At 53.2% G+C, this 19,823-nt stretch overlaps 1 protein-coding gene across 6 annotated transcripts in view; it reads right to left on the bottom strand.

Annotated features, from left to right (window-relative positions):
* The window catches only part of ATP2B2 (ATPase plasma membrane Ca2+ transporting 2), a 136,671-nt gene that overhangs the window by 12,230 nt on the left and 104,618 nt on the right, over window positions 1–19,823 (bottom strand). For all 6 annotated transcript variants that reach the window (XM_090284173.1, XM_090284172.1, XM_090284175.1 and 3 more), the window contains 8 exons: window positions 13,546–13,725; window positions 13,271–13,358; window positions 9,430–9,536; window positions 8,766–8,957; window positions 5,960–6,173; window positions 4,022–4,233; window positions 3,766–3,873; window positions 1,643–1,825 (listed from right to left, as the gene is read on the bottom strand). In XM_090284173.1, coding sequence (XP_090140299.1) covers window positions 1,643–1,825; window positions 3,766–3,873; window positions 4,022–4,233; window positions 5,960–6,173; window positions 8,766–8,957; window positions 9,430–9,536; window positions 13,271–13,358; window positions 13,546–13,725 — 1,284 coding nt within the window. The remainder of the gene's footprint in view (window positions 1–1,642; window positions 1,826–3,765; window positions 3,874–4,021; window positions 4,234–5,959; window positions 6,174–8,765; window positions 8,958–9,429; window positions 9,537–13,270; window positions 13,359–13,545; window positions 13,726–19,823) is intronic.

Here is a 19,823-nt window from a genome sequence, read left to right on the forward strand (position 1 = left end):
TCCCAGAGTCCCAGGGAGGACACAGGGGCCTGGCCTTTGTTCTGCTCTAGTAGCTCAGGGGCCAGTGGGCTGGGCTCGGGGCTGGGGATGATTAAACATGGTGTTTGGAAACACGCGGGGTGCTTAGCCCCACCTGGGGCCAGGTGTGGAGCCTGAGTGGTGTGGTGGGGACTCTGGGTGGACAGACCTTGACCCAAATCTCAGCTATGCCACTTGGCTAGGTGCTTGAGTGTAGTCTCTTGTCCTTCAGAAGGGGCAATTCCACCTACCTGGCAGGGTTATCTGGGAGTGGCAAAGCACCTGGCCCACATTAGTGTTCCATAGGAGCCATGCTGGATAGGCACTTGTTTCCACCCAAGAAACTACAGTCCCGGTGTCCTGCAATCTGGAGACCTCTGAAAGGCTTTGTGGCTGGGTTGGTGACAGCACCAGGGCCATGTGCACTGAGAGCTGCCCTGGAAGACCGGGTGCTGGGTCCTTGCCAGCGAGGAGAGCCCAGGCTGCATCAGATGGCTATGGGTCTGACATCTGCCTCTGTTCCCCACCCCAGATCCCAGAAAGGGCTATCTCCCAAACCTCAGTCACCTCTAAAACTGGAGGAGGCATACCTACCTCTCAGGGTGCTGAGGAAGCCAATGAGATGAGGTCTGGGATAATGCACTGTGGGTGTGTGGCAGCTGGGCTGACCTACTGTTTGTTATGTTTGTTAAATGAAGTGCTAGGCCACCAGGCAGGATGGAGGTGGGGGCTCTGCAACTTCCCAGAGTGTGATGGGAGTGGGCAGGCCATGAACTTGACAGATGCAGCTCTCCCAGGCAGTCTGAGTAAGAGACTGACCCTCTCTTATTTTCGTGGGCCCTTCTGTTCCTCACCTCATGGGGCTGGGAACACATGGTGTGAACTATAACCCCACTCTAGGCAGAGGGGCTGGCTCCTGTGAGAGACTGCAGTGCATGGTGGGAGGGCTGCCCAGTTGTAGCATGTGGCATGTGGCAGCCATGCCATCTCTGTGCTGGGGAAGAAACCTGCTTCTGGCAGGGTGTGTGCTCTGCAGGTGTTTCTGGTGTGCATGTGTGTCTGTGTGTGCATGGGGAAAACCAAGCTTTGCTCCCCAGAGCTGCCTTGAAATCCAGAAGCCCACTGGGGAGGAAGAGGATGTGTGCGAATGTGTATAAGCCCCTGGACCTCATAGGCTGATCCCTGCCCCGGGAGAATCTGGGGCCAACCCTGGCCTGAAGCTGCCATCCTGGCCTCACAGGGACCATTCTCCAGTCTTGTGCTGTCCCTCCTGGTAGCTGCCCTGTAACTCTGGTTCCAGTCCCCCCAGCAGCCCTGACTGGGGCCCCTCACTCACCTCAGCTCTCAGGGTCAACCCCTCCCCTGCCCTCAGGGGCAACCACCTGGACGCCCGTCTGACCCTTGCTGGCCTAGAAGGTGAGGTGGGACGTCCTTGAGGAGGCCACTGCTTCTTTAGCAGCCACTTGAGAGTGCGTGTGAGGAATGCAGGAGTACAAGAAGTTAGTGAGATGGGGAGAGCAGGTCTGGACCCCGGCCTGTGTGGCCCTGGGAGGTGGTATGGAGCATGTACATCTCCATCCCCTGCCGGGCCAGGTGTGGGCCCAGCCCTGGGAGCCTTCTGTACCTGGGTTTGGATCCGATTCAGGCCTCGGAACCACAGGATCTGGCCTCGCCGCAGCTCTCGCTCGGCGTGGTCTATCTCCTCCACATCCTCGTTGAGCTCCTCCTCCGGAATCTCCTCCTTCTGCGTGAGCCTGCCTGCTTCCTTGAGGAACTTGAGCCTGCTGGTTGGGATGGTGGCGATGACCTGCAGGGGACCCAGCAATGTCAGGGCAATGGGAGCTGTCCCTCAGTCAGCCTCCTTCCCTCTCTGCCACCCCCACCTCGCTCTCCCAACCTGCCCCTCTTCTGACCCAATTACCTACCTAGTTATATGTTCAACTCACTCCTTAACTCATTCCAATTCAATCTTTAAATCTCTTATTAATTTGCTTTTTATTTCACTCACTCATCCAGAGTCAGTGGGACATGGTGGAAAATCTTCACCTTTAGGAGTTGGGCAGATGTGACTTTGAATACTCTAGACCTCACTGGTCATGTGACCTTCGGCAGGTCATTCAACCTCTCTGAGCTCTGGTTTTCCCATCTGTAAAGATGAGGCCAATTCTCGGGGCTGGAGGGTTAGGTGAGATGGTGTGTCTAAGTTGCCATGCATGAGCCTGGTTGGCCCTCGAGTTTCTGGGCTCACTCCTCCTGAGGTCACTGGGTCCTGGGTCCCCATTTTGAACAACAGGGGCTCAGGGCCTGGATTCCCTGAGGAGAGCCAATTCAGGGACTCTGGGAATGGTTGCCTTCCCAAAAAGGGGAGGCAATATGGGAAGGGGGAGCACCTTCATTTTTACTCTTCCTCCAAAGGGTTTGTCCATGGGGCTGAGGCTTGAGAGGCAGGCTCTATGGGGAAGCTGAGGTGCCAGAGTCAGAGACCCCTTACATCTCCTGCAGGGACAGACAGGGGCTGGCCTGGACACCCAACCTCAGGGGTTCCCTGGGAGTTTAAGGTGGGCATTGTCTACTGGCACTGTCCTTAGGCGTTAGGAGTCTGCTCACCTAGGCAGCTCGAGTTCTCTAAGGGTGTGGGCCCCAGGGCCCAAGGAATGGGTATGCTAAGTCAAATCTAGTTTATCAACTCTCCAAAGAAGCCCCAAAATTTAAATAAGTTTCTTTTGGATGAAACTGAACTTTCTTTTTTATCTTCTATTTACTCTCTGTCATTGGAATGTCCCACTCAAGCTTGGGAACAGCTTGGAGGCAAGAACATTGCTTCAGGCCCCTCGGGGTCCCCTGCCTGGATGATGGAGCACCTTGGGATAAATCCCTTTGGCTCAGGGTCCAGGAGCTCTGGGCACTTCTCACAATTACTACATCCTGGTCAGGAGCCTTTGAGCTACAAGTTGTGAACACTGTTATGTGTGTGTGTGTGTGTGTGTGTGTGTGTGTGTGTGTGTGTACACATGCATGCCCCAGGAACTTGGGCAACAGTTGGGAAGGGAGCTGTTGGGAGGATGTTCTGGGGTCATAGATGGAAGGGTCCCTAAAGAGCCTCTAGCCCTGGGGTCCTCAAAGCCAGTAGGATCTCAGTGGCCACTGACCCAGCACTGAGTAGCACTGCTACATGGCAGAATTTGTCCTTATGTTCCCTCGGAGCCCTCTGAAAGACCCTCTACTTGGTGTCACTCCGCTTACTGATCTCCCATCAATACCATCAGTCCCATCACTTAACTAATCTCCCTTTTTAACAACTAGCCACCTTTAGGCTCTGAGCCTTGGTGGGCTGTGGCATTCAGTTAGAGTTTAATAACGTTGTTCTCATTACATTATTTTTTTGTTAGCTTCTATTTATGACAAGTGATATTGATTTTCTACTCCTGTAATATAATGTTGTCTTTTAAAATAAATTCAGATTAAAAAAAACCCTATGTGATTGAAAGAAAATATTAAGTAAATAACAGGATCAGTGGTATCTAGATATATGGCAAAAATCACAGTGATGGTACTCAAATGACAAGCATTTGGGACCTAGGCCAATTCCCATTGCTCAGATGACCAGAGACAGGGAGGGCCTTGTCTGGGGCCATATACAAGTCCCTGGCAGAACTGGTACCCACTCCTGGGGCTCCTGGACTCCCTGGCCAATGTTCTTTCCCTTCTCCTGCTGTGAAGCAGCTCCTGTAACCCACAGGAACTCACCTGACCCCAGACGAGCTCTCCTAACCCGATGAATATGCACCACAGCCACTGGTCCAGCTGCAGTGGAGCACAGCTGAATGGCTTCCCCCCAAACTGCACGATCACTATCTGGAGGTGAAAGGGAGTAGAGACAGAGACAGACAGAGAAACAGGTCGTCAGGGGCCAGCTCAGAGGCCTGGGCTCTCAGGGCACTGCGGCCGGGCTCCGGCTGCCCACTGACCACACTGGCCCAGGTTAGCGTGGCAGCTTGGCTACCTGGATGGCAAAGGTGCCCAGCACGATGGTGCAGAAGATGGGGTTCCGGAAGATCCCCTCAAAGACATTGCGCTCGCCGTGGATCTTGCGGGCATTGATCTCGTTGAAGAGCTGCATCATGACGAACGTGTTGAAGATGATGGTGTAGTGCTCCGAGGGTGGTGAGTGTAGGGGTGCGTTCCTCCCGCTGTCGATCTGGAACATCTTCTCACCTGCCAAACCACAAGTGGGAGCTGAATCACGGGCCGGGTGGGGGGAGACGCTGGGCCTGGCATGGGGGTCTCTTCTAAGCAGCACGGTGGGCAGCCCAGGCATGGAAGCATGCTCTGGACACTGGGGGGCAGGTAGGCCTATGCTGTTGGGTGGGTGTGGGTGTGAGTGGAGGGGTAACAAAAGCCTTATCCTCTGGGGGAGAAAGACCTTGGGTAAACTTTCTTCTACTTTCCTTTGGAAATCTGATAAAGGTGGAACGCTGGCTGTGTTATCAGGCGACTACTTATAAAAAGTGACCCTGATTGACAAACTCATCTGGATTGGGACTTGGGGTGAATGAGGAGTACCTGGTGGGAGACCATGGCTTTGGGGTTCCTCCAAAGTGCTGCTTTTTGTAACAGAACATGCCCCTTGCTGAGACCTCTGGAAGCTCATGGGGCTATGATAAGAGATATTAATTCCTATATGGAGGTTGGGGCTTCTACACCAGGCTGGGTCCAGACCCACCCACATTGCTGCATTCTCTTACACCTGGCCATCACGTGGTGGACAGAGTAGCCCCCTGGGGTGCCACATAGACACCTGCTGATGGTATGCTTATGTAAGATGGTGTCAGGAGGGCTTGTGGGGTTTTCTCAGTGTGAGGTATCTAGCTGAGTCCAAGACTACCGACGGCAGGTGCTCAAGTGGGAAAGCCAGCAAGTAAGCCAGGGGGCTGCCCTCCTCTCCTCTCCCTTGCCTGACAGCTGTCTCTGTGAGTCTCTCCTAGTTCTGCCTTCCTATGGCTTCCTCCATGGCTTTTCATGGTGAACTTTATAACATTCTTGCCAACACATCACCTTTGAAACTTATGGAAGAGGACTGTCCTTTGAGGAATGAGATCCATGCCCCACCCTCATCTGTACTCTGGACTTTGAAGGCAAGTGCTTGTTGGTGTTGAAAGTCCAGCTCGAGGAGGTTCACATGGAGGAAGCCTACCCAGGCTGGGGACTCCCAGCTGGCCCCAACTTGCTGTGTGACCATGAGCAAGCTCCTTCCCCTCTCTGGGCCTCTATTGTTTCATCTATTACCTGGGGGCAGGCTGTGCCTGGGTCATTTGTGAAACACCCATGGAGACCAGGCCAGTCTTAGCCCCAGCCAGATCCTGTTCTGCCTGAGCTTCTCCCCTCAGACTGACTGCATGCCCTTGGGCAAGTCACCTCACCTCTCTGTGCTTGAAGCTATCATTGAAATGTGGGGCAATGGCAAAGGAGCCTGCCTCATGGAGAGGTTGGCAACCTAAATGAAAGTGTTGTGGAAATAATGGGGGGGGGGGGGCGGCGTTGGCAGGCGTGTGGCATTTCCGCAAGGAAACCTCATTGAGGATACCTTCCATGGGACAAGGATAATGTGTGGGAATGGGTCAGAGAAAGGGACATTACTTTCCCCAAGAGCCACAGGCTCCTACTGGGCTGGTGTACAGAGCACTTATTGGCATCTGGGCACTGCCTTGCATGGTGTGTACTCAATGTTCAGAACTGTCACCAGTGGGAAAAGCCTTGGTTTTGGCATTGGCCAGACACAAGACAGAGCCTGGCTCTGCCCAAGTCTTGCTGTGTGACCTGGAGCAACTAACTTCACCTCCATGAGCCTCCATCACCCATTCACAAACGGGGTGGCAGATGTGAATCCAGAATGCTGGGTCTGGGCATGGTATCCCTGGTGGGTGGGGTGGGGGGCACTCACCAACAAAGAGCAGTGTGAAGATGAGGGTGAGCTGGTAGACGGCGTGGCCCAGGATGTTCTTCATCATGGTCCGTGAGATGAGGGGCTTGTTGCGGCCATATGGCTTCCTCAGAAGCAGGGTCTCAGTGGGCGGCTCAGTGGCCAGTGCCAGTGAGGCGAATGTGTCCATGATGAGGTTCACCCAGAGCATCTGCACGGCCTTCAGAGGGGAGTCCTGGGAACCGTGATGATGGAGAGGGCTGTCACAGGGAAGGCCGGCCCACCTGCTGCTACCAAATGCCTGGCCTGGGGCTCATCGTTGGGGTCTAAGCAGCTCTGCCCAGTGGGTTGGCCCTCAACTGGTCTGCCCCTGAGTTCCTGAGCAGGCACCTTCCCTGGAAGACAGCCTAGACCGGTCCACTTTGGCTGTCTTATCCCCCAAGGACAACGTGGATTCCCCCCAGCCTGATGGCCACCAGCTCTCTGCCCTCTAGTAAATTTAGCCACATCCTTGCCTGCCACCTTCCTTCCTCTCCTCCAAGAGTCTCACCTCTAGGCTAAGGCCAAGACCTCCCCCACTGCCTCTAATACGAACCCCATCTCCTCCACCTCCCTCTGCCCACTCCCTGGTGCCTCTTCTCCCTCAGCTATCAATGGCTCAAGTCTCTGCTTCCCACCAAGTGCCCATGACCCTGTCCTCTTTTCACTACCACTCAATTTCTCTTTACCCTTTATCCCACTTTAACTTAAGCAATTATTGTGTATATATATGATTCTAAAAATAACATTTTCATGGTAGAAAATTTGGGCAGTTGAGCAATAGCAGAAGCTAAAACTCATCAGTAATTGCAGCACCTATAGGTTCCCACTGTCCACAGTCTAGTGTGCATCCTTCCACACCTCTCTGCCTGAGACTGGGATCACACATCTGTACTGTTCTGTGCAATCATATTGTGCAGTCTACACTGCCCAGAGTTGCTGAATCCGTTTTCCCTCTCCTTCTTTGCAGCCCTGCGTGCCATGTCCTCTTGGCACAGGAGGACACGGCACGCAGAGACTCTGGCCTCTCCATGTCCCAAAATGCCTTTCCCCAAGGTCACCAGTGCCTTGCTTGTCACAATCAAGGAATACATTTCCCAGCCCCATCTCAGCAGCCTCACTGTGGTGTTTGGCCACTGCCTCCTCCTTGCACCCCCAACCCCACTCTCCTCAACCTCTCTGAATGTTCCTTTCCTTCTCCATCTCCCTCAGGGTGCCTCTCCTCTTCCCTGCCTCTTAAATCTGTGCTCCCCATGGCCCCTTCCTGGGCTCTGCTCCCTTTCTACATCTGCTCCCTGGCTGCAGGGGTGCACCTATCCCCCACATCGCCCTGTTTCCAGCCTAGACCTCCCCCTGTGGCTTTAGCCTCATCCACAACTGGAACACCTCCTCCAGGAAGCTCGCAGACCTGAGCTTCCCTTTGTACTCTCCGTGGACCTGCTGAGGTCCCCTCTCTCTGCACCCATACACTCACTCACCTCCTAGGTACTACCACAGCCCTTCCTCTGCCCACTTCTCCCACCTCCACCTTGGCACAGTCACGTCATGTTCTCCATGACCTGCAGCTTCTTGCTGTCCATCAGCCTTCGCTGATTACTTGTGCCTTGGAGTTAGGGCCCCCAATACCCCCATAAAGGTCTCCATGGCCCTGCCCCCAACTCAACCTAAGACCTTAGGCAAACTGATAGTCCTCTCAGAGCCTCAGTTTCCCCATCTGGTACCATTGGGTCTCCACAAAGTGTTGTGTTGCCATGTGGTGGGGGTCCAAGTCACCACTAGAGGGAGCTTCTCATTCACAGACCAGGAGAGAAGGCCCATCAGAGCAGAAGGGACCCCTTCAGCCACCCCCAGCCTCTCTCAGGGCCATGTGTATCCCTGTGGGCTCAGAACAAAACAGAGGGGAGCAGTGTTCCAAGGGCCACATGGCTCTTCAGGGCAGCGTGGGCCTCCGGGTCTCTGGGGGTTTCCTGTGGGCAGGAACTTGTCTGCCCACCAGGCTGCTAGGAGGGGCCAGGCTTCGGAATACCCGGTTCCTCCCCAGACCAGCCTGGTTAGCCCCTGGGGAAGGCAGGAGGCTGTGGGAGCAGTGGCAGGTGCCTGGCCTGTACATACTCCAAGCCTCAATTTCTGCTTCTGTAGAATGGAAATCATCATTGTTTCCTGCTGCATGGGGCTGGGTGAGGAAGCAGCAAGGCTGCAGATGTTAGGGCCAGTGGTTGGCTTTCCCTGGGTTCAGGATCTGGGGCAGCTCAACACCCAGACTGAGACCCTGACAGATAACTGCCTCTCCCAGTGACACAGAGGCCCAGACTCCCTTCTGCTGCCCTCAACTGGCCGTAGGAACGCAGGCAAACAGGCCTCACCTGACATACTCCATGTCAGAACTAAGGCCCCCTGGGCCCTGCTGGCTCCTTCCCCCACCTGGCTGCCTGATCGCCCTGGGGCACAGCTCCTGCCTCTCTCTGGTTCTTTATGTGGCCAGAAGCTCTGCCTTCCTGTGAAGATTGCCTCTCCCGCCTCCTGGAGCAAGGGCCTGGACTATGTCTGTATTAGGCAGATGTGGAAGGAAGGCCTGATATCTCCCACTTGCTAGGTGACCTTGGGCAAACCCTGCCACAACTCTAAGCCTCATTTCCTCTGCCTCACGGGGCTGGTGCCTGGCCTGAAGTCTGGAATGCAGTTCCTGGCCCTGCAAGGATGGGCACAGCAACTTGGGCTCCCCATGTGGGTGTCTGCCTTTCTCCAGGCTTCAGCATGCTCCACCCTGCCCACTCCTCAGAGGACCCACCTGAGTGATGCAGGCACCTGTGAAGGCCACAATCACGGCCACCACGTTGACTGTCAGCTGGAACTGCAGGAACTTGGATATACTGTCATAGACATTTCGGCCCCACATCACCGCCTTGACAATGCTGCTGAAGTTGTCGTCTGTCAGGATGATGTCTGAGGCCTCCTTGGCCACATCTGTGCCTGCAATGCCCTGTGGAGACAGGTACAGGAGCCTGGGTGGGTCAACGGAGGAGGCAAGCAGCTCTAGTATCACTGTCCTCACCCTCTGCATATCCTCAGTTCTACACAACCCCCCACATATACACACCCAACTGCCAGCACTGCCAGATCACGTGGGCATGCACACACAGATGTGTTGCACATACACACACCTGCTCCTGACAGACCTAGCCCCCTGGCCTCTGCCTTCAGGAAGCCGCTCCTTGGCCCCTTCTTCACCCCTAACCCAGATCCATTAGTGCAGGGAGCCTCCCTCTGCTCTTCCAGGGAAACCCTGGGGGCCAGGCTGAGCTTCAAGAGCACTGGGTAGATATTGGGTGGTCTGAGTGTGAACTGAGCATCCTGCACCACCAGCCTGAGGCTGTATCGTTTATGTTCCCCTAACCTCCTGCCCATCAGCTCCTCCCAGACGCTGCCCTAGGGCCCCTGCAAGCTGCTCCTACCATGGCAAAGCCCACATCTGCCTTCTTGAGTGCAGGACCATCATTGGTGCCATCTCCTGTCACAGCCACCACCTGCCGCTGCTCGGTGTGCGTGCTGTCGATGATGCCTGTGGGATGGGACAGGAGTGTGCTCAGGGCCCTGGATGCTCCAGGGGGCAGGACCCTCAGGAGGACACTGGGCTGGGCACAGCCTCCTCTCTGGCTTCTGCCCTGCCACCCCCGCTGCTCGTGGTTCTTCCCAGCTCCAGACTCACCCATAGCTCCCAGCACCTGCAGGGGATGTTGGGCACCGTAGCCCAGTGCTGGCATGCAGCTCTCCGTGATCTAGGCCTGCTTGCCTGTCCAGAACCCTCTCTTTTCTCTGCAGCCCATGGTCACACCAGCAGCCACCCTGGCCTGTGTTCTAGGGACTCTAGGGTTCTGCCAGGGGGCTACCATATGCTTCCCCAGCAACCTCTCTGGGAGGTCCAGTCACACCTCAGGTCTGGCTGTGCCACTTGCCAATGACCCGTGACCCACTCTACTGACTTTGATCTCTCTCCAGACATTAATCCTCAATAAAATCCTCAACAAATAACAGAATGAGCAGATGCTATGTGGTCTGTGTCACTGAACTGGCTGGGACCAGTGGAAAAAGATGGGTGAAAGATATCACTGGACATGTGTGGAGTTTATGGGCAGGATAGAGACTAGAATGTCAATCTTGACATGTGCCCCTCTCATTCCACACATGAAAGGTATCACCAAGGCCTGAGGATCCTGGCTCAGAAATCCCATGGAATCCTTCCACTTCTCTCTGAACCCATCCCTTCTACCACCAGCATCTCTGCCCCCTCACTAACCCCGGGCTCCCCTTCCAATCTGCACAGCAGCTCTAGGGTCTGAACCTGTCTGCCCAGCATCACCTGAGAGTTGTTCACTCACTGCCCATTTGGCTTCAGAAGGACATCTGCATTCTTAGCTCCCCTCACGAAGTCCTCCATGGTCAGAGCTTGCCCGTTCTCTGATCATCTCTTCTCTCACCCCTGGTCACCCCTAATCTGTGATTTAACTATAGGAATGGCTCTTGGTCCTGCAGAGCCGGTTCTGTTTGGGCCTGTTTTGCACAGGTTAGTCCCTCAGCCAGCTATCCATATCACCCCCCCCCCCCCCCCCCCCCCCCGTCGTCTCAGTTCGGAGGCTGTTTCTCTGGGAAGACTTTGTGACTCCCTGAGGACTCCCACCCTAATCAGATCCTGCAGCTCCCATTCATCCACATGTCCCCTGGCCTGAACCTGGCAGCTGCCCATGGAATGAGGGAATGAGTTCTCTGACTTTGGGCACTGCACTCCCTACTCCAAACCCTAGCTCTTTGTAGCTGTCAAAGTTCCACCTGGTTCAAGGCCCAGCTACAAGGTGTGTGCTCTGGGAGTCATTCCGGCTGCTCTCCCCAGCTGTTCCGCTGCCCAGGACTATCCAGTCTCTGTCCACTTGGCATGTGAGACTTTCATTCCTGTTGGTTCCCTCAGCCTGCCTGGGTGCTCCTCCAAGGCAGGGAATGGGCCGATTTTTTTCTCCGTGGCTCCCTAGGCTGGCACTGACCTTTTCACAGCCCTTCTACTGATCCCAGTAGAAGGGAGAGCTGGGAGGACACCTTCCACCAGACCCCTGTCACCACCTCCAGTGCCGGCATGGCCCTGTTACTCTGCTGACATGGCCCTGCCATGCATGGTCATCAGGGTCCTTCCTGTGGTCAATGCCTGTGGTCACATCCCTATCCTGTCTGGACCTCTCAGGAGTCATTCATATGGTGGGGCACCCCTTCCTCTTGACCAGGCTTCCTTCCTTGTCTTCCTGGCACCACTGCTCCTGGCTGTCCTCCACCTCTCCAGCTGCCAGTCCTTGGTCTCTGCTGACAGATCTCAGTCTCTGCCCATCACTCAGGTGGGAGGGTTCTTGGTTCAGCGGGCTCCTCTGCTCTCCCCGCTCGGAAAACCCCACCTGTGTCTTTATCTCTGGCCAGCTCTCTCTCCTGAGCCCTGACTCCATGGATGTCCAGCTGTCTTCCAGAGATCTCCACTTGGATGTGAGAGGGTCTCCAACTCCTAGACTGAGTTTCCCCTCAAATCTGTTCCTTCGCTCACAACTCCTAACACCTGCTCAAAAACCACATGGCATGCTGGTCTGCAGCAGGTTCTCAAACAGGTGTAGACTTATGGAATCCTGGACTCCCTATCTCCCTCATCTTTCCCCCATATCCAAATGATTGCCAGGCCCTTCCACCACAAAAATTGTTCTCAGACCTGCTGACTTCCAGTCTACTGGCACTGTCACTACCCCAGTCCAGGTGTCACCATGCACAGCTGGACAATCCTGGTGGTCTCTCTGCTTCCAGGCCACTCTATACCCAGCAGAGAGTGAGCTTTCTCAAACAGCGCTTCTCCCTTCAAGGCCCTTCCATAGTGCCCTGCCTGAGCTGACAGTGCGGGCCACTGTCCTGGTGTTCAAGGCCCTCCCTGCACTTTCTTCTCTGGTCTCCTCTAACCTTCTCTTGCTCGAGGTCCTGGCCCAGCTAACTGAACTTCTTTCCACACCTAAAAGGTGCCTGGAAGTCTTTGCCTCTGGGCTTTCATAGTGCAGTTCTCTGCCCTGCCTGAAACACAGGCCCTTTCTCCTGGACCCCCATCCCACCTTCCACGGCTTGAGGTCTGACACCAGCAGAGGGTCCTAGATCATCCTTCTTTTCTCCCAGTGAAGCCTTTCTTTGTCAGGAAACCAGCTATTTAATATCTGCTGGATGGAACTTGGACAGTGGATTCCAAGAGGGAAAGGCCATGGCTACCAAGAGTAGGGCCCAGCACATAGTAGATCCTCAATAGACATTTATCAAGACCATTGTCTTAATAAATGTGAGTGAATGAATGAGTAACTGGATAAGAAATGGGGATGAATTGGGGGTCCCCTGCTTGGGTGTCTGCAATTCTGAGGTTCTGTGTTTCTGCTCCCAGGCCATATCTGCTTCCATTAATGTCCTTGGGCAACACCTCTGGGAAAGGAATCCAAGATGTCCTAGGGATTACCTCAGTCAGAAGCCTTCCCTGTATGGCCATCTTAGAGATGGAAAAATTGAGTGCTAGAATGGGAGGGACTTGCCCAAGGCCACAGAGCAAGTCAGTGGCAGAGTCAGGACTTGAACCCAGGGCTGTGTGACTCTAAAAGTGCCCAGCATCTGGCCACTTGGGTGGGCTCAGCAAGGGGTATGCCTTCTCTCTGGGGGAGACAGGGAAGGAGAAAGATGCTGGTTGTTGGCCTCATCTCTCAGACTGCTCTTCCCAGGATAGCCCATCCTCGAGGTCCTGGTTATAGATGTTGGTTAGGGGCCTCCGAGACCTAGCAGATTAAAGGTCTCAAACTTCCAAGCTCTGGGGCAAGACAGAACATAAATAAATGAAGTGCACTGAGTCAGACAATAAAGAGTGTTGATGGTGTCAAACATGAGAGAGCACGGTCTAGACAAAGTCACTGAAATTCAACATATACAAGTCATTATACCACCCAACTAAAACACATCTGTGGATCCCACTCAACCCTCAGGCCATGATCTTTGACCCCCAGATAGGCAGCCCCATTGCTTCCTATAGGAGGTGAAGCCCAGAGAGAAGATTCACATCCTTCTGACCTCACTGTGGCCCTTAGGAAGTCTCCAGGGCTGCAAAGGGGATGAGAGCGGGGTGTTGTAGGTGCAGAGAGCCCCAGGCAAAAGCCTTTTAGTCCTGGAAAGAAGCTGCAGGTGTTGGGGAGGCAGGTCTGGAGAGGCCTGGCACCTGGGCCTCAGCATTGCCCATGTTCGTCCAAGTCTTACCTTTGACCAGGGTATGCTTGTCCGTGGGGGAGGAGCGAGCCAGCACCCGCAGCTTTGGCCAGATCTTGTCGATTCGCTCCTGCTCAATCTGGAGAGGGATGCAGGAGGGGGCGGGTCGGTGGGGTCGGGGAGAGAAACTGAGGCCCGGAGAAAAGAAGGGACTTGCCTAGTCACTGGGCTCTTGGCACATTGGCTGGCTTCTGGACAGTCATGCAGCCCCCATACCTCCCAGCCCCCCATCCAAGCTCGCACCTCTGAAGACCTGGGCCACATACCTCTCCCTTCTCGTTGCGGATCCTCTGATTGAACTCTTTACCCTCAAGGCACAAAAAGTCCTCCCCAGGATGGATGATGCCACACTTGATGGCTATAGCTCGGGCTGTGTTGATATTGTCGCCGGTGACCATGCGGACTGTGATGCCTGCCCGCTGGCACTTTCGGATGGCTTCTGGGACCTGGGTGGGAGGGCAGGAGCCATGGGGGTGGGCATCACCTTGGGAAGGCCCTCCCTGCCTTCATGGATTCCAGACTGAGCCCTGTAGCTCCATTGTAAGGGGCCTAGGTGACCAGGAGATACTGATGGCACATGGATCATCTCCACGCCTGCTGTTCACATGGCAGGCATTGTTAAGTGATCGTGGCACCCTCTGATTAAACTTTGAAGTGGTCTCAGAATTCTTCTTTGCAGAATCCCAGGCAGCCACCACCTATCAACTGTGATAGTTCATCCTAGGATGAAACCAATGCTATCCAGACCTGGGCAAGGACTTTGAGAAAGATCCCAATAGATACTTCCTCAGATCTGGCCCCCGGTCAGAGAATAGAATACTCCACTACTACACAGGATCTCATCCCTGCTTTATCCACATGCACATTTCTTGCAAAGTCAATGATAAATACGTTTGTGTATTATCAGGTTATTTTTTTGGGGGGGGGGCATTGCATTTGGGGATATTTTATTTATAGAATGTTAACACTGGCTTAGAATAAAGGCAAATGACTGTTTCATGTAAAATATGACATTTCCCTCTGAGAGTAAGAACTGCCTCCTGCCCGCTCTGTAATGATAGAGTGACATCTGGGCCAATCAGGCCAGAGTAGAGCTAGCCAATCAGAAGCCAGCAAAGCCTCATCCCCACCCCCCAACCCAGTTCCAACCCTATGCAGAGCTGTGGATTTGGCCCACAGTTAGAATGCAAAAGCCAGCCTGGAGCTGCTAGAACACAGATCAACTTTACAGACAACACAGATCACCTGAACAAAATTCTTACCCATCAACAGCAACAAATAATAAAATAATAAGGCAATATTTACCGCAAAACATTTTTTTTTTTGAGGATTTTCTGTCAGAAAATCCTGTGTACTAAAAGACCTAAGCACTTTAGAATCTCAGGCCTTGAAGGGGCTGAGCCCCAAACCCCACACCTGCACATCTCAGTGCCCAGGAGCTCACTTCCACCCTGGACGTGTCTCAAGGAGCTAACTCTGCCAAGTCACCATTGAGAGAGTTTGAAGACTGTTTTGAGCTAAAATGTGTTCCCCTCAAAGAAACATTGAAATTTTTACACTCAAGACCTTGGAATGTGACCTTACTCGGAGGTGGGGTTTTCCTAGAGGTAGTCAAGTTAAAGTGAAGTCATTAGGGTGGGCCCTCATCCAAGGTGACTGGTGTCCTCATAAAGAGGGGAAACTTGGACACAACACTTACAGCAAGAAGGCAGAGATCAGGGCGGTGCTGCTACCTGACACGGAATGCTGACGATTGCCAGCAAAGCCCCGGAAGCTGCGGGGAGGCCTGGGACAGATCCTTCCCTCACAGCCCTCAGAAGGAACCGCCCCTGCCGACACCTGGATTTTGGACTTCCAGCCTCCAGAACTGTGAGGCTATACAGTTCTGTGGTTTGAGCCACCCAGATCGAGGTGTTTTGTTACAGTAGCCAGAGCAAATACAAAGAGTTAGAATATTGGCCCACTGCAGGGAGTGGGGTATAAGGGGACTAAATGGTAATGGAAAAAAATACAATAAAGATTAAAAAAAAAAATTGGTCCAAAACCTGCCTGTTGATAATTCCTGCTTGCTGGTCCCCTTTCTGCCCTCAAGATTTTAAGAACAAGGATTGACCTTGAAAATATGTGGCCTCTGTCCACCCCTAACTACACCACTATCTTGAGTTGGGGTCACTGCTCAGCTCCTCCTCAGTCTCCCTGCCTCTGGCCTTGCCCCTCTTCCCTCTCTCTAGTGACCCTCAGCAACCTGCCTTAAGTTCAGCCCATGGTGTCACCCTCCTTTGGGAGCTCCACCTGCCGCCTGTAGAGAAAATCCAGACTCCTGAGAATGAATACCTTGTGGTGGGGCGAGGATCAAATAAATGGCATGGAGAGGCAGGGGCTGGGTCCAGGTAAGGAGGCCTCTCTGGCTACGAGTTCCCTGAGTACTGCTCTGTGGTGGCAGGTAGTGCTCTCCCTGTCGTTGAGGGACTAGCATAGGAGAGCTGACCACATTCTCCTGTAGGTGTATTTCTAGGGCCAAGGAAGAGCCTTCTGGGGCCACTTCAGGAATGGGGATCACATGAACAAGGTCTCTGCCTCATGCCATAGGGCTGCCCCCATAAGCAAATGTGACTCTTTATGGAGCTGGAGGGAGTGGGGATGTGGGATGTCCAAGATCCTGTTTACATAATTTATCATGTCCTCACAATGTCTGTAGCCTGGGCTGTAATCTGCTACTGTCTTCTGTCCCAGATGATAGGAAGGAACCACTGTGCTTTGGGGAACGCATACTTTATCTGGCTTCTGCCCTAAAAGGAACAATTTAGGTTGTTTCAAAGAAATTTTGAGGTCTTGGAGTTGGAAGGAGCTTTAGGTTATGGCTCTGACCCTCTTGCTAATTGCCTAGATCTCCTCCCTGGTGTTTCTGGTAGATAGTTGACCAGCCTCTGCTTGCACGACTCTGATGACAGGGTGCTCACTGCCTCCAAGGCTGACTGCTCTACAGTGGAACAAGTCTACTGTGTCCTTCCACATATTTCACACAATTGTTCTTTTTTTTTTCTTTCAGATAAGAGAGTGATTACTCTGTGCCCCCCCCCCCCCCCCCCGGGGAGCACAGAGGGGGATGCTGTTACTTTAGAAGGAAGTTGATGGGGAGGAGAAATCTGTGAGAGCTTCCTGGAGGAGAGGATGTTTGAGCTGCTTCCGTTCAGCCAAACTAACTGAAGCTCTGGTGCCTGGTACACTGCCTCGGCTGGGGCTACACAGATGACTGCTTTATTGTGATCCTTGCTGCAGAACACTGTCCAATGAGGTGCACAGGCAGAGAGGCAGAAGGGTGCTGCAGATGAACTGCTGTAGGTGATCTGGAGGGGCTGGGGCTGAGGGCAGGATCATGAAGTGAAAGCAGGGCCTGAGGTCTGAAGGTGGTGGAAGCAGCAACTTCCTCTTTCAGGCCTAAGAGCCATGACAAATTCTGAACTGGGAAGAATGTGATTGGTGCTATGTTTTAGAAAGACTTCTGCTTTCAAGACTGTCTCTGGGAACTAAACTCTGCCTGCCTAGAACCCCATCCCCAGGGTCTCTTCCAAATAAGTTAGCTGGAGAGAAAAAGGAGGAGGCTAATTATTATGCCCCCCCCCCTTTTATCTGTGCCGTGGAAGCTTCCCTGCTTCGGGATAGAGGACTCAGGGCTTTGCTCTGGGGTCCCACCCTAGCCTTGATTTCCTCATCTGTAAAATGGGGATGATATTCTCCACTCGTCAGCAAGACTGGAGGGTTCTGTGGCAATGGCCAAACAACACCGAGCACCCCCAGACTCCTAGTCTTCCTTGTTTGTTTCTTTTCTGCCGGGGGAGGGCAGGGACGCAGAGGGAGTGTGTGGAGGCAAGTGCAAGGGGGGCAGGTGCAGTGGGCATCTGGGCATGAGGAGGAGCCAGTGTTGGGGTAGTGGGGTGGGTGGGCACCCCACCATGACTCTTGGGTCAGGTACCTTACGTCCTGTGACCTGCCTCAAGTGTAGGGGAATTTGAGACAGACCTGGAAATACCTGAGGAACCTCCCTGGCCACCTTGAGATGCTCCACTTCCTTTCTGGGCAGTAGCCCTCCTGTCTGGACAGTTTTGTTGTGCTTCAATCCTGTCCTGCCTCACGCGCTTGTATGCTATGCATCTACATTTCCGCCTTCACCGGATCTTTCCTTAGGCTGTGCGCTCTGAAGGGCGGGCACTGCCGATTCTCGGAACCCTCAGGGGCCTGGCACAGAGAAGATGCTCTGTACATGCGGGGCATCGTGAACCACCCCTGAGCTTAAGTTCCTTGAAGTCTGACCTGGGACATGTGGTGAATGGATTTGGATGGGGATATGCAAATCTTTCACAAATTAGCTCCAAGTTCTGTTTCTGGCATTCTCCACCCCCGCCCCCTAGATTCAACTGGGGTATTCACTAGTTCCCCAAATTCAGCATTCCTCCTCACTTCCTTGCTTCTGCTGTGCTGTCCCCTCTGCCTGCACTGTCCCCTCTTTCGTGGGATGTGCTCGTTACTCATGAAGCCATCCTTGCTTCCTCCAACCCAATGGGATGGTGCTGCCAACTGCTCTCAGTTCTTCCTCCTACTGCTCACTCATTCATTTATCTGACAACCAGCTATTGAACATTTAATGGTTCTGGGCACTGGGGATCCAGAGATGATTAAAACTCAAGCCCCAGAGGCAGTAATCTGGTTGAAATATGTTTTCTACATAGATAAAATAGCTGTAATTTTTTAAAAAAGATTTCTTCTTTTGCTAAAATTATCCTAACTTCTTCTCACTGAGGAAAAACAGCTAGGAAATGGGTGCTTCCTGTTTTCATTAAATAAAGGCTTTTAAACATCTGTTGTTTCTGGTGACAGCCGTTGTCTCTGACTCCAAGGGCTTCTACACCCCCGGACAACCCAGGAAATCCCAGACCGTTACTCTTCTGATTGTTTTACCAACACTGGCTCCAATCAGCCCCGGAAAATGTACCTGTGGTAGCATCTTACGGCGGGGTTTTTGGCAAGCCTGTTTTTATTTGTTCTGTCCTTTGTCTTCAGATAGGGAAACCAAGGAGCCAGAGTTTGTTTTCCTGTGGCAGCTGCAAAACGAGTCTGAACATGCTTCTTGGACCCTAGAGGTGGCCCAGGCTGAGGTTTTCACTCTGGCTGGCCTCAAGGCTGCCCAGGAGAACTTGACACACACACATTCACTACAGGAGCAGACACTCCCAGAAGGTCATCCTGGAAACTGATGAGGGTGGCTGCTTCTTAAGGGGAAGCGAGGAAGACAGGGGTGTCATCAGGGCTACTTCACCCCAGCGGTGCCACTGGACCTTTTGAATTTGGCTCCATGTGCATAAATTACTTAGCCTAAGAAAGATACAAAATAAAAACTACACCTGCTGTTCTCTCAGGCCCTGCATCCACCCCTGCACCTCTGGGAGGTGCTGAATCAACAGGTCAGAGCTTTTATATCTTCAGGTGGTGTCCCCAGTAACCCTGCTGTGTCCCTTACTTGTGAATGTTCAACTCTCTCATTGTTCAGATGGGGACATTAAGGCCCGGGGAAAAGATGCATCGAGGTCTCCTGTGAAGGATTAGAACCCATGTCCCTTGTGACTGCTGTGTCACTTCAGTAGGTCACTGCTCTCTAACACAACTTACAACTTCTAAATCTACGTTCTTAGGGAGGAACCAAGTTGAGAGAGAAGGTCTCCCGCAGGGGTGTGTTAACTGAAGGAAACGAGGAAAGGCATGAAGGTGAGACTTCTGGTCAGCTGGCTCAGAGTGCCAGAGCTTGGCAGGGACTTGAGGGGCACCTGGGCCAACCTCCCATTTTATAGACAAGGAGACCAAGGCACAGAGAGGGTAGGCCTCTGGGTGACAACGCTGCCAACAGGAAATGCCAGGGACCCAGCTCAGCCCCTCTCCGGCCTCCTCTATTCGCTCCTCGCCTTGCTGCCTTAGAGCTACCTGCCTTTTCTTTTCTGTGGCACCCAGGTCAAAGTCCTGGGCCAGGAAAGCAGAAAACCGGTTCTAATATGGGGTAACTCAGCCACTGACAATGAGACTTTGGGAATGTCACGCTGCCTGTTTTGGCCTCAGTGTTTTCGTTTGCAAATTGAGGGTATGGGGAGGTGTTTGGACTAGATCAGCAGAGCAAACCTTGAGTGGCCCTCCCCGCCTTTAGTGCATTGTGAAATCACTTTAGTGGGTGGTGGCCAGCATTTCAAAAAGAAAGAAAGAAAGACAAGAGAATGGAAAATACCTAAGTGCATCACATTACTTTGTGAGGTTCTTATTTTGGTTTAGTGTGTGTGTTTAATGAATCAGACATAAAATACCTTTCTTATTATTGCAGTCATGGCCCAAAAAGTGTGTGTCCAATGCTGCTTTCCACCCACCTCAGCGGTGTTTTTGAGGCAGGGTGTGGGGCTGGAGGGGGAGTCTGGGGACAGGAAGGGCAGAGCAGCCACAAGCTGGCCTCATGCACTGTCCAGGGACACGTCTCCATGGCTTGTAAGGAGGGAACATCACGGTGAAG

Source organism: Furipterus horrens, unplaced genomic scaffold, assembly GCF_987537825.1.
Source record: "Furipterus horrens unplaced genomic scaffold, mFurHor1.1.pri manual_scaffold_7, whole genome shotgun sequence".
Classification (NCBI taxonomy): Eukaryota; Metazoa; Chordata; class Mammalia; order Chiroptera; family Furipteridae; genus Furipterus; species Furipterus horrens.